A 13209-nucleotide genomic window follows, 5' to 3' on the forward strand; every position below is an offset into this window, starting at 1 on the left:
GTAAGTGTCTTTTAAATTCATGGCTGCAGTCACCATCTGTAGTGATTTTGGAGCCCAGAAAAATAAAGTCTGAAAACTGTTTCCAGTGTTTCCCCATCTATTTCCCACAAAGTGGTGGGACCGGATGCCATGATCTTCATTTTCTGAATGTTAAGCTTTATGCCAACTTTTTCACTCTCCACTTTCACTTTCATCAAGAGGCTTTTGAGTTCCTCAAACTACCACACAATTACACTCATCTCACACACTTAGTAAAGCTCAAAATTCTCCAAGCCAGGCTTCAGCAATACGTGAACCATGAACTTCCAGATGTTCAAGCTGGTTTTAGAAAAGGCAGAGGAACCAGAGATCAAATTGTCAACATCCGCTGGATCATCGAAAAAGCAAGAATGTTCCAGAAAAACATTTATTTCTGCTTTATTGACTATGCCAAAGCCTTTGACTGTGTGGATCACAATAAACTGTGAAAAATTCTCAAAGAGATGGGAATACCAGACCACCTAACCTGCCTCTTGAGAAACCTGTATGCAGGTCAGGAAGCAATAGTTAGAACTGGACATGGAACAACAGACTGCTTCCAAATAGGAAAAGGAGTATGTCAAGGCTGTATATTGTCATCCTGCTTATCTAACTTATATGCAAAGTACATGAGAAATGCTGGGCTGGAGGAAGCACAAGCTGGAATCAAGATTGAGGGGAAATATCAATAACCTCAGATATGCTGATGACACCACCCTTATGGCAGAAAGTGAAAAACTAAAGACCCTCTTGATGAAAGTGAAAGAAGAAAGTGAAAAAGTTGGCTTAAAGCTCAACATTCAGAAAACGAAGATCATGGCATCTGATCCCATCACTTCGTGGCAAATAGATGGGGAAACAGTGGAAACAGTGGCTGACTTTATTTTTGGGGCTCCAAAATTACTGCGGGTGGTGATTGCAGCCATGAAATTAAAAGACACTTACTCCTTCGAAGGCAAGTTATGACCAACCTAGACAGCATATTAGAAAGCAGAGACATTACTTTGTCAACAAAGGTCCGTCTAGTCAAGGCCATGGTTTTTCCAGTAGTCATGAATGGATGTGGGAGTTGTACTATAAAGAAAGCTGAGCACTGAAGAATTGATGCTTTTGAACTGTCGTGTTGGAGAAGACTCTTGAGAGTCCCTTGGAGTGCAAGGAGATCCAATCAGTCCATCTTAAAGGAGATCAGTCCTGGGTGTTCATTGGAAGGACTGATGTTGAAGCTGAAACTCCAGTACTTTGGCCACCTGATGAGAAGAGCTGACTCATTGGAAAAGACCCTGATTCTGGGCAAGATTGAAGGCAGGAGGAGAAGGGGACAACAGAGGATGAGATGGTTGGATGGCATCACTGACTCAATGGACATAGGTTTGGGTGGACTCCAGCAGTTGGTGATGGATAGGGAGGCCTGGCATGCTATGGTTCATGGGATTCAAAGAGTCGGACACTACTGAGTGACTGAATTGAACTGATTGAGACCTGATGATGTACCAGGTGTTAACTTCCATACTATACATTTTTTTTTATTTTTTTTTTTTACCAACAATTAAATGCACGAATTGCAACTTTATTTTTTACACTTAAAGGCTGACGAGAAACCATTACTAATCCTATTAAAGAAAATCTAACACAACAGCTCAATCGAAAAGTATGGTAAACATATTTACTCATTAAATACTATATTTTCTAGAACACAACATGGAAACATCTAGCATGCATGTTTAATATCAGTACAATAGATTCAAAACCAAGTATACATGTTACATGCGTCAAGGCTAGATTACAAATTATCATAGTCATCGTCGTCGTCATCATCATCATCATGTTTTCTTTTCAATGCATTTGATGCTTCATTGGCAGTATTTTGTGATGAGACCATGTTAGTGGTAATAAGAATATTTTTGGACCCAATTAATGACAGATTAATTAGAACATTCTGAACTGCTGATGTTGCAGGAATTGAAGCTTTTACAGCTGGGGACTGTGAAGTGGGCATCTGTACTGTGAACCTTTGCCCTGTGAAGGACACTGGAGTCCCTACTTTAGTTGAAACGGACATGGCTTGTGGGGTTGGTGTGCCAAGCGTGGGAGTACTTGGTCTGCTAGTAACTGAACCAACGCTTAACCATGGAACCGTTATTCTTCCTGCAGAAGTAGATGCCTTTTTTTGTAAAGACTTAAGTCTATAATTTGGAGCAGTCAAGCAATACCTATCAGGTGGCAATCTAGGACCTGAGTAAGGCTTGATCAATGGCAAAGGGGTTTGATTTCTTTGCCTTGCAATATCTAATAAAAAATCTCTTGGTGGAGGAGAGGTAAAAGACTGGTCAGCAGGACACTGGATTGCCAATCGCACATCATCTGCATCGACAGTAGCTTTCTTAGCATGACTTGAATAAATTTTTGCATCATCTAGAATTGTGGTCACATATCGGAAGGCAAACTCGAACATCTGATTTATAACTCTTGGTTCATATTCTGTAATCCCCATATCCTTCAGGATTTGTGCCATCATCTGTGCATCTTTCGGCATGCTCTTGGGAGAAGCCATCTTGCCAGACTCCATGATATCCGGTGATCAAACTTCTCGAGCTAAATCACCCACATTAACGTATTTCAGTCCTGATCTTGATGCGAGTTCTTTGCCTAATGTGGTTTTTCCAACCCCTGGTGTACCGGTGAGCAGGATGTTCAGAAGCAACATGGTCCTCGCCGCGCTGGCTCCGCACGCCTCTGCACACGCGCTCTACACACTCCTGGGAGGGGCCAGCAGGGGCGGGCAACGGCAAGCGCCAGCGGCCCGGGGTACTCGAGGCCTGGAGGGGCACTCGAAACCCACCTCCGTCGCCTCGTCACCCACAGTTGGTTACCCGGCCCTCAAGGACACGCTTGCATCGCAGGGTCCGAGATACCGGGACCGGTCGGGCCGGCCCCATACTATACATTTATTATCCACTTAATTATTAAAACAACTCTAATACACAGGTATTATTAGGCTCAATGACACCGCAGAGAATTCAGTTTAAGTCACTTGCTCGAAATTATATATGCTGTAAATTACAGAGAAAGAACTCAAACACAGGAGGCAGATAACCACACTCTACTTTAAAAAAAAAAAAACGAGCCATAAAAGTGACTCACAACAGAACCAGTATGAGTGCTTTGAAGGGGACTTCTGCTGTTAAAGAAAAGAGTTATTATTCCACCAGAAAAATATTCACTTATCAGGGCTGGAAGGAACCATATCTTATTTATGTTTTCTATGGTTTATGGTTGTCTCCCCAGCACTCAGACTACAACTTACTCATTAAATACTTGCTGAATGAATGCCTAGTGACTATTAGTGGCCCTGAGACCCACGGGAGAGTCGAAAGTCTCTAAGTGAATCCTATCTTTAACCCTGGAATGGAGATACTAGATTACCCCACAGCATGATGAATTTCACTTTCCACTAGTAACCTTCTCAGTAATTTAAAAACTTCTCCTCATCAGCACAATAACTTTTCTTTGAACTCAGTGCCCAAATTTGGAGTCTTGCCCCTAAGTTATTCTCATCTGTCATTTGCCATTCTTAGACACATGGCACAAACAAGTTGTCTATGTGCCTTTCTTTCTTAACCTCTTTAGTGCCTACAGTCTAGCTGATACTCCTCCTCCCTATGCAAGCACAGGGGACTTTAGCAAGTCTCAATTCATTACATTCTCAGCAAATTAAAACAAAAACTCTCATCAAATCTGGAAACTAATCTGGAAACTCTTCAACATGAGAAGTCAAGGTACTTAATTTTTCTTAAGGTTCAGTAGCTAATAGCTGTTTTTACAGAACCAAAGTATTATTTACATCCTTAAAATATTATATACTGACACCCAAAATCGGAGAAGGCAATGGCACCCCACTCCATCACTCTTGCCTGGAAAATCCCATGGATGGAGGAGCCTGGTGGGCCGCAGTCCATGGGGTCGCTAACAGTCAGACACGACTGAGCGACTTCACTTTCACTTTTCACTTTCATGCATTGGAGAAGGAAATGGCAACCCACTCCAGTGTTATTCCCTGGAGAATCCCAGGGACGGGGCAGCCTCATGGTCTGCCGTCTATGGGGTCACACAGAGTCGGACACAACTGAATCGACTTAGCAGCAACACCCAAAATAGCATAGAATATAGTTCCTGACAAATGGCTAATTCTAACCAACTCTCATTTACTTTGTTGTTGTTTTTCAGTCACTCAGTCATGGCCGACTATTTACAATCCCATGGACGGCAGCATGCCAGGCTTCCCTGTCCTTCACCATCTCCCAGACCTTGCTCAAACTCATCCACTGAGTTAATAATGCCATCCAACCATCTCATCCTCTGTCTCCCCCTTCTCCTCTTGCCCTCAATCTTTCCCAGCATCCTGGTCTTTTCCAATAAGTTGGTTCTTCACATCAGGTGGCCAAGGTACTGGAGCCTCAGCATCAGTCTTTCCAATGAATAATCAGGATTGATTTCATTTAGGATTGACTAGTTTGATCTCCTTGCTGTCCAAGGAACTCTTAAGAGTCTTCTCCAGCACCATAATTCAAAAGCATCAATTCTTTAACACTCATTTACTTTAGTGGCAGATAATAGCTTAGGTAGTAGAATTCTTCTGGGTTATATGTATGGCAAATTATTCTTATACTTACAGTCTTAGTCTTATATTAAAGGGGAAAACATACATTTCAAAGACATTAAATCATTTTAAAGGCATGTCATTAATTAATAATGGTAATAACTAACATTTTCCCCATCATGCACCAGACACTATTCTAGGAGCTGGACCTGTTAACTTATTTTACCCTGTTATTCTCAATTCACAGATCAAGAAACTGAGACCTATGAGTTGAAACTTGCCCAAAGACTTATGACTAGGAAGGGCAGAGCTAAGGCCACTATGACTGCCACGTATGCCTATTACACACGCTAGAGAGTGTAATATTGAGGATCTGCCTCAATCCCCTCACTCCTTACATATGTGATCCTGTGTAATGTAAATGTGAGCATGTCACATGCCAGCTCAAAACCCTCCAACCTTCCTGTCATATTCAGGTTTTTACTCTAAGTCTCTAGTTTGCCCTACAATGCTTTCCTTCCGCCTATCTCTCCAATTTCATCTCACCTCACTGCCCTCCTTGCTTGCAGGGCAAGCTGAAGGAAGCCACACTGGACTCCTCAAACACGTCAGCATCTTCCCACCTCAGGTCCTTTGCACTCGCCATTCCCTGGGTGTTACCTATTTGATAGCTGGGTCTTTCGTGTTCTGTACCTGGGTCTTATATGTTCTATACCAAGGCTGTCACACATCTTATTTCCCCTCTCCTGTCATTCTCTGCTCAAATGTCACATCCTCAGAGAGGTCTTCCCTAGCTATGCTATCTAAAATAGAAACACTATCCCTTTTTAATCTCTTATCTACTGTATTAGTTATACATTGAACAAGTAAATGGATGGATGATTTTATATTTTTCCAGCAGCACTTTACGGTCATAATTTCCCCCGTTTACAAATGAAAAATCCCTCAAAAAGCTCAATTAGAACCAAGGTAATTGAGTTAAGTCATTAAGCTAAGCCTTGGATCTATTATACCGGTCTAGATCTAACACTCACAACCTAGTCAGAGCCTTTCATGGCTTCTCAATTGTTCTCATTACCTATGCCGATTTTAAACAATATCCTCTAAACCTTAAAATAAAGATGGTGGTGGTGGTTTAGTCGCTAAGTTGTGTCCAACTCTTGCGATTCCATGGACTGTAGCCCGCCAGGCTCCTCTGTCCATTGTATTCTCCAGGCAAGAATACTGGAGTGGGTTGCTATTTCCCTCTCCAAAATAAAGATATTGGTTGGTTATTTTGCATTTTGTGGAAAACCAGATGTGGGGGGAAAGAATAAGTAACTTTTCTGAACACTAAGGCAGCACCAGAGTCCCACAACTGTGCTGAGTCTCTGAGGCTGCTAGCTTCTAGAGACCACATCAACATCATCTGTACTACCCAGGACAAGAATAGCCTTTCATGTGAGAGAGATTATGAGCACAGGCTCTGGGGCAAGTTGCCAAGGTTCAAACCCTAACTCTTCCACTTACTAGCTGTATGATCTTGGATGAGTTCCTTAACTCTTCCATGTCTCTGTTTCCTCATCTGTAAAATGGGGATAATTATAGAAGAATTGTACTAAAAATTAAATGAATTTATCCCTTGTACAGCAAGGAGATCAAACCAGTCAATTCTAAAGGAAATCAACCCTGAATACTCACTGGAAAGACAGATGCAAACTAAAGCTCCAGTACTTTGGCCACCTGATGGGAACAACGGACTCCCTAGAAAAGACTCCAAAGCTGGGAAAGATTGAGGGCAAGAGGAGAAGGGGGCAACACAGGATGAGATGGTTGCATGGCATCACTGACTCAATGGACATGAGTTTGAGCAAAGTCTGAGGAATAGGGAAGGACAGGGAAGCCTGGCATGCTGCAGTCCATGGGGTCCCAAAGAGTCGGACACAACTTAGCAACTGAATAACAACATATATGTACAGTGCTGAGAAAAGTAGTATGATCCCAAAGGTTAGCAGTTATGAATAGTCTCAAATTTTAAGACTTCAATAAAACAATATACAACCACATCTTGAATGAACTAATAAATCCTAATCCAAGGATTAAGAACCACCCATTGGATTGGGAGTTAATCTTTAACTGGATGGATTTAATTTAAAAGTTTACATGAAACTAAAATTCCAAAGAATTGAACCAAGAAAGGAAATTTAATTCCCAGAGTTACTGCTCCCTCTTATCTTTTGATCTTGAACCTGCAAATAATCAACAAAGCACTCTAGCCCATCTGAAGAGCCAGAAAATAGTAGGGGAAAAAAAAAAAAACAGACTCAAATCTCTCTGATATTCATAAATTATGTCTACCTTATTAATTGTCCCTTGAAACAAAATCAGAAGCCAGAACGGTCCATAGAAGTTTGTCTTGAAATCCCCTATGCAAAGATGTCTGAAGAATACTGCAGACAAGCTTCTGTGTGGTCTAGATGTGGTAAAGATACACCAAAATCATAGCAACAGACACTGGGGGCCTTCTCAAACAATTACAATAACTTCTCAAACAATTGCAACAAATTTACTCTATTTTTCAGCCCTGAGAGCTTATGGACTGCTTCAGGGGATCAAGGAATGTGTCTATCTTGTTCACCACTGCTCCCCCAGGCCTGAACAACAGCTGGCACAGAGCAGGCACTCAATAAATGTTTACTGAAAAAAAATGAACCAACTACTAGACAAAGTGACATTACTTTCAGCAAAGATGATGACAAAAGATGAGAAGCTTCTCTATATTTGTAAGCATGACATTAACACTGTGCATTATTTATGAACTATTGGAGGTTATTTGTGTTATTTTGGGTAGCATCAATTTTACATCTAAGAAGAATATATACATATGCATATGTATCTTTTAATGGTAAAGTGTCAAGAATAGCACCCAAAATATTCAACAACAAATAACATTTTAATACACTATGTATATAAATTAACATTTAAACCAACAACTGAAAATGGATTTTCTTTTGGTCACTATATGAAAACCACTGTCATATGTAATTTAAATTGAAATTCATATCAGATTCAAATCATTCTGATGATTTCCAGTTACCTTTTGATTTTTAGAAATTGTTGGTGCAATCTTCTACATGCTGCAGCTATCCTTAGCTAAACAATGCCCCCATCTAAGCTGCAATTTGATGTAAGAAACTACATCAAAATTCTTGTCACAACAAATTCTTTTTTTTGTAATATTTATTATTTATTTATTTGGCTGCCCCAGGTGGCATGTGGGATCCACTTCCCTGACCAGAGATCAAACCCTGCACTAGGAACTCAGAATCCCAGCAACTGGACAAATAGGGAAGTTCACAAGAAATTCTTAGTAACAAGTCATGAGCTCCCCAGTTCCCTATGCTTGCTGTAGCCAGGACAGATCAATTAAAAAAAAAAAAAAAAAACTAAGTATGGTGATCGGGTGTGTTCCAGGATGTCAGAGCCTAGATCAAGGTTGGAAAGCACCTGGGCCAAAAGTAATGCTACCAACTCCACTTACCTTACCACCCCAGCCAGTCTGGGGCCACTGTAGAGCAAAGGACACGTGTTGCTTCTCTACAATCATCACTACCAGCATGAATTCCTTCTGCAGCCTCAGTACCCTCAGCACCTCCACTGTCTTAGCCCCTATCACTTGTCTCTACCAAGCAACAGTATTAGGTGAGTTGTGGTCTCACCAAGTAGAGAATTTCTCTTTACTTACATTCTCTTTACTTATATTTTGTATGTTAGTACACACATATTTGGTTTTCCCAGGAGTTCAGTGGTAAAGAATCCACCTGCCACTGCAGGAGAGGCAAGAGATGTGGGTTCAATTCCTGGTCTGAGAAGATTCCCTGGAGAAGGGCACGGCAACCCGCTCCAGTATCCTTGCCTGGAGAATCTTATGGACAGAAGGGCCTGGAGGGCTACAGTCTACGGATTCGCAAAGACTGAAGTGACTGAACACACATGCACAGACATATTTCAGTCTTTAAAAAACAAGTTTGACAATACAAGTGTATACCAGCTGAAAATCAGTCCTAAGAATTATCAGTATGAAATTGCAACACTATCTTGAAACATCTTTGACATAAATGAACAAGTAAACTGATTATTTGGAAGACAGTTTGGATGACTACCACAAACACATCCATTAAGAAGACTTTAATTTATAAGTTATTAGGACTACAGTAACAAATTTGTTTCAATTAGAATCTCTCCTCCAAAATCTACCCTCTATCCAAGCTTCATGGGAAATAGATGGGGAAACAGTGGAAAGAGTGTCGGACTTTATTTGGGGGGGCTCCAAAATCACTGCAGATGGTGACTGCAGCCATGAAATTAAAAGACGCTTACTCCTTGGAAGAAAAGTTATGACCAACCTAGATAGCATATTCAAAAGCAGAGACATTACTTTGTCAACAAAGGTCCGTCTAGTCAAGGCAATGGTTTTTCCAGTGATCATGTATGGATGTGAGAGTTGGACTGTGAAGAAAGCTGAGCACCGAAGAACTGATGCTTTTGAACTGTGGTGTTGGAGAAGACTCTTGAGAGTCCTTTGGACTACAAGGAGATCCAACCAGTCCATTCTAAAGGAGATCAGCCCTGCGTGTTCTTTGGAAGGAATGATACTAAAGCTGAAACTCCAGTACTTTGGCCACCTTATGTGAAGAGTTGACTCATTGGAAAAGACTCTGATGCTGGGAGGGATTGGGGGCAGGAGGAGAAAGGGACGACAGAGAACGAGATGGCTGGATGGCATGACTGACACGATGGACTTGAGTGTGAGTGAACTCCGGGAGTTGGTGATGGACAGGGAGGCCTGGAGTGCTGCGATTCATGGGGTCACAAAGAGTCGGACACAATGGAGCGACTGAACTGAACTGAGAATCTCTCCTCCAAAATCTACCCTCTATTAGCCAGCAATAATTTGACCCCTTCTGAAGGAGAGCACTGTCATAATTTAAAAATGGGATGTAGATCAGTGAAACTTTCTTGGCTACAGTATGCCAAAGTCGATAGGTTTCAAACTTGGTTCTATGCCCCATTAGAGAGGTAAATATGCTGGGCCCCAAGGACACTGTTATGCCACCCATTCTGGCTTCCCTTGACCCCCTCTCCCACCAGGGCATTGCTCCTGTCACCTGCTACCCCAGGCAGGTGACCTCTCCCACCCAGGAGATCTCACCTAACTTGAGCTCCCTTACCCGGGCCTGGGAGTGCTTTCCTCGATGCATGGACACTACCTGGCTGAGCCCCACCTTGTGCTTTTCAAATGAACTCTTCAGGAAGGAAACAGAGTCCTTATCATTTTAAATGTACTTGGGAAATATCTGAAGAAACTTTCTGGAGGTTCACTCTCATCGCTCTGTCATCGCATTGTATATTTCTCTCAGCATGCTATTGAAAGTAATACTTTCACAGATCCTCATAAGCCCTGGACAAAGTAGATTGATTTTTCTTTCTCTTTTTACCTGTTTGTTGCCTGAATCTACCCAGAGAAACTTTTCTATTTGCTCCCTTTGAACAATGCCCCTTTCAAACTTGAAAGTCAACTGTCTGTAGTATTTCAGTTATTTTCGTGTTTTGTTGTACAGCTTCTCTCAATTTGGTCATCTGTTAACAGTTCTCTAACAACTTAAATCCTTCTTATGAAGGATTGCTGTGAATACTCATATCTGCACATTTCCAAAGGTTCCCAGGTGGACAGTTCTCCTCCATGTCAGCGTAAGTCCAGTTTTTCCAATGTTTGAGCTAGATGCAGTTGTTTTTGTTTAACAGGATAGTACACCTTAAGGATGTATTTATCCATTACAGCATTTAATAAGTTGATTTTAATTGCTATTTGTTTGCCTGGAAAATCCCATGGATGGAGGAGCCTGGTAGGCTGCAGTCCATGGGGTCGCTAAGAGTCGGACACGACTGAGCGACTTCGCTTTCACTTTTCGCTTCCATGCATTGGAGAAGGAAATGGCAACCCACTCCAGTGTTCTTGCCTGGAGAATCCCAGGGACGGGGGAGCCTGGTGGCTGCCATCTATGGGGTCACACAGTCGGACACGACTGAAGTGACTTAGCATAGCATAGCATAACCCCCTCTAGACCATAAACTGTGAGATCAGGGACTGTGTCTATTTAGTTCTTCTTTGTCGCCTTAACCTGACACATAATCAAAATGTCAGTCCCTCAGTCATGTCTAACTCTTTGGGACCCCATGGACTGTAGCCTGCCAGGCTCCTCTCCAGGGATTCTCCAGACAAGAATATTGGAGTGGGTAGCCATTTCCTTTTCCAGGGGATCTTCCCGACTCAGGGGTCAAACCCACATCTCTTGCGTCTCCAGTACTGCAGGCGGATTCTTGACCGTCTGAGCCACTGGGGAAGCGGCTGACACATAGAAAGAGGGAAATTAATTATAGGTTGAATCACTTTGGAGAGTAGTTATGAAGCCCCCCACAACAACTGCCAACTTACCTGTGAGATCCAGCGTTCTGTCCACAAAGACCACTGATGCCCTGCCTGTGGCAGTCTTCCTCCTGTTCTTGGCAGGAGCAAAATTGGCCAGATCTGCAGCGATGATCCGACTGAGGGCACCTACAGCAAAGCACTCCTCTCGTACCCCTAAATGCTCACACAGGGAACTGAGCCCTGACACCAGGCACCTAATCTGCAGCAGCAGCTCAGGGGTCAGGGCAGTGGCATCCACCTCAGCCAGGCTTCCCAGCCTCCTTCTGTCAGGTCGGGCACTGTTGAGGATATGCACATCCTGGGGTAACAGTGGGAAAAGGGAAGCAAAAGCTGGAGTCAGGGCAAGGTGGGGAGCTACAGGGGCGAGTAACAATGGTATATGCAGCACTTCAGCTGTGTAGTTCATGTTGCCCATCCACTCACACAGCTTCTCCTCCAGTTGCTCGAACACTGGCTGCTGCCCTTCCAACTCGGCTGCTGCCGCCGCCGGCACATGATTAGCCGTAAGATGGACTGCGTGGTTCACAGCCGTGACCACCACACAGTACTGGAAGTGACTTCGGCAGATGATGTCCCGCAGGGTCTCCACGATCCGGCCTTTCAGCAGGGAGCTCAACACAAACACTGCCTTGGGCTGCTCGACTCCGCCACCAACTGCGGCAGGCTCGAACTCGCGCAGGTAACACGCAGGGCTCCCCACCGCCTCCAGCAGCCTCGAGGACCCGCAGCCCCAGTGCAGGCTCTCGGCGCAGGCGGCGTCCAGGTAGACCACGGCCCGTTTCGCTTTGGCCAGCACCTGCTCCCAGGCTTGCTGGGTAAAGGACAGCACGCCTGGAGTGTTCATTGTTGGGAATTCGCAGACTCGGGGCACCGAGTGCAGGAATTTCTCGCAGAACTCACAGCTTCCGGGAACTGGGCTCCAGGAGATATTGACAGTCAACACAGTACACGTGGGGCGGCCTCTGACGTGTCCTGTGTGGCGCAAGGTAATGACGCTCCGGAGCATGATTGGCTAGTGAGGAAATCCATCGCGGAAGAATTGTTTAGGGCTCAGACGAAATGGGCGGGGCTCCGAGCCTCCAGGAAGCCACGGTGGGTTCGTGGAAGTGGAAGGAGCTGAAGAAATACCTAAGGAATTTTGTCCTTCTCTCCCTCTCTGCTCAGATTATCCTTCGCTACTTCTTGAGAAATCTGAAGAGTGATAAAATCTAATTTGAAATATGATTTTTTCACGGATCTGAACACATGTCTTTAAACGTACAGCCACTTTGCCCAAATTAAGAGCGGCCAGTTCAGTTCAGTCGCTCAGTCGTGTCCGACTCTGCGACCCCATGAATTGCAGCACGCCAGGCCTCCCTGTCCATCACCAACTCCCAGCGTTCGCTCAAACTACTGTGAGGTTTTGTTGTTTATAGATTACTATCCCATACATTATTGGTCACAAACCTGTAATACACATACCAGTTTTGCTTTCCCTTTCTCTCTTTTCCTTCCCTCCTCTCATTGGCACTAAATCTTGACCTGCTTCAAAATTCGAGAATCCAGTCCTTTCTCCTCATGCATCTTTGTTCTCACTGCCTTAATCCACTGTCGTCACTCAACTGGACAATAGCAGTGACCACCCCTCTCCTATTGTTTCCCAGTTTTCCACCTCTTCACCCTTTGACTCACTTTTCTTCCTAGTAAACTAAGTTTGTTCATCCATTTTTCTGCTTAAAACCTCTCCTAGCCCAACTGCCTACAGATCCAGCCAACGCATTATAATGGCACCAAAAACCTTCACAATTTTTCAATTTCTCTCCAGCCACTCCTAGCTTAGAACATTAAATACCTGCACAATGAAGTCAACAAGATTAAGCCCAGATTGCATCATAGGTTCAGTTTGTTCAATCACTATTAAGCACTTATTGTGATCACTGAGCTAGGCTCCAAAACAGTAGTTAATAAGATATATTACATAATCCATGAAAAATATATGCTAAATACTTGCCATATCATGGAGTAAGTTTTAACATACTTGTTCTCCTTAAGGTATCTGTTCTACTAGATGGGGCACTAGAAGCTTGGCTTCCCCAGCACTAGAAAATAACAGGTGTTAAATAAATGTTTGTTGAATTCGTAT

General features: G+C 43.3%; 2 protein-coding genes across 3 annotated transcripts in view; both read right to left on the bottom strand.

Annotated features, from left to right (window-relative positions):
• The window catches only part of SCFD2 (sec1 family domain containing 2), a 395759-nt gene extending 383683 nt beyond the window's left edge, over positions 1-12076 (bottom strand). Inside the window, exon 1 of one of the 2 annotated variants that reach the window (XM_055588555.1) lies at positions 11094-12073. In XM_055588555.1, the coding sequence (XP_055444530.1) occupies positions 11094-11931 (838 nt within the window). In that variant the 5' untranslated portion in view covers positions 11932-12073. Of the gene's footprint in view, positions 1-11093 lie in introns of both variants that reach the window. The other variant, XM_055588554.1, reaches the window with a different exon arrangement.
• LOC129657861 (transcription initiation factor TFIID subunit 9-like) lies at positions 1524-3082 on the bottom strand. Its single transcript, XM_055588557.1, has one exon. It carries the CDS (start codon positions 2585-2587, stop codon positions 1802-1804), a length of 786 nt encoding a protein of 261 aa, XP_055444532.1. The 5' UTR covers positions 2588-3082; the 3' UTR covers positions 1524-1801.
• Positions 12077-13209: the final 1133 nt, after the last annotated feature.

Source organism: Bubalus kerabau, chromosome 7, assembly GCF_029407905.1.
Source record: "Bubalus kerabau isolate K-KA32 ecotype Philippines breed swamp buffalo chromosome 7, PCC_UOA_SB_1v2, whole genome shotgun sequence".
In the NCBI taxonomy this organism is placed as follows: Eukaryota; Metazoa; Chordata; class Mammalia; order Artiodactyla; family Bovidae; genus Bubalus; species Bubalus kerabau.

Excerpts from the sequence above, each read along its gene's own strand:
- LOC129657861 (XM_055588557.1), bottom strand. The coding sequence starts at position 2,587 with ATGGAGTCTGGCAAGATGGCTTCTCCCAAGAGCATGCCGAAAGATGCA.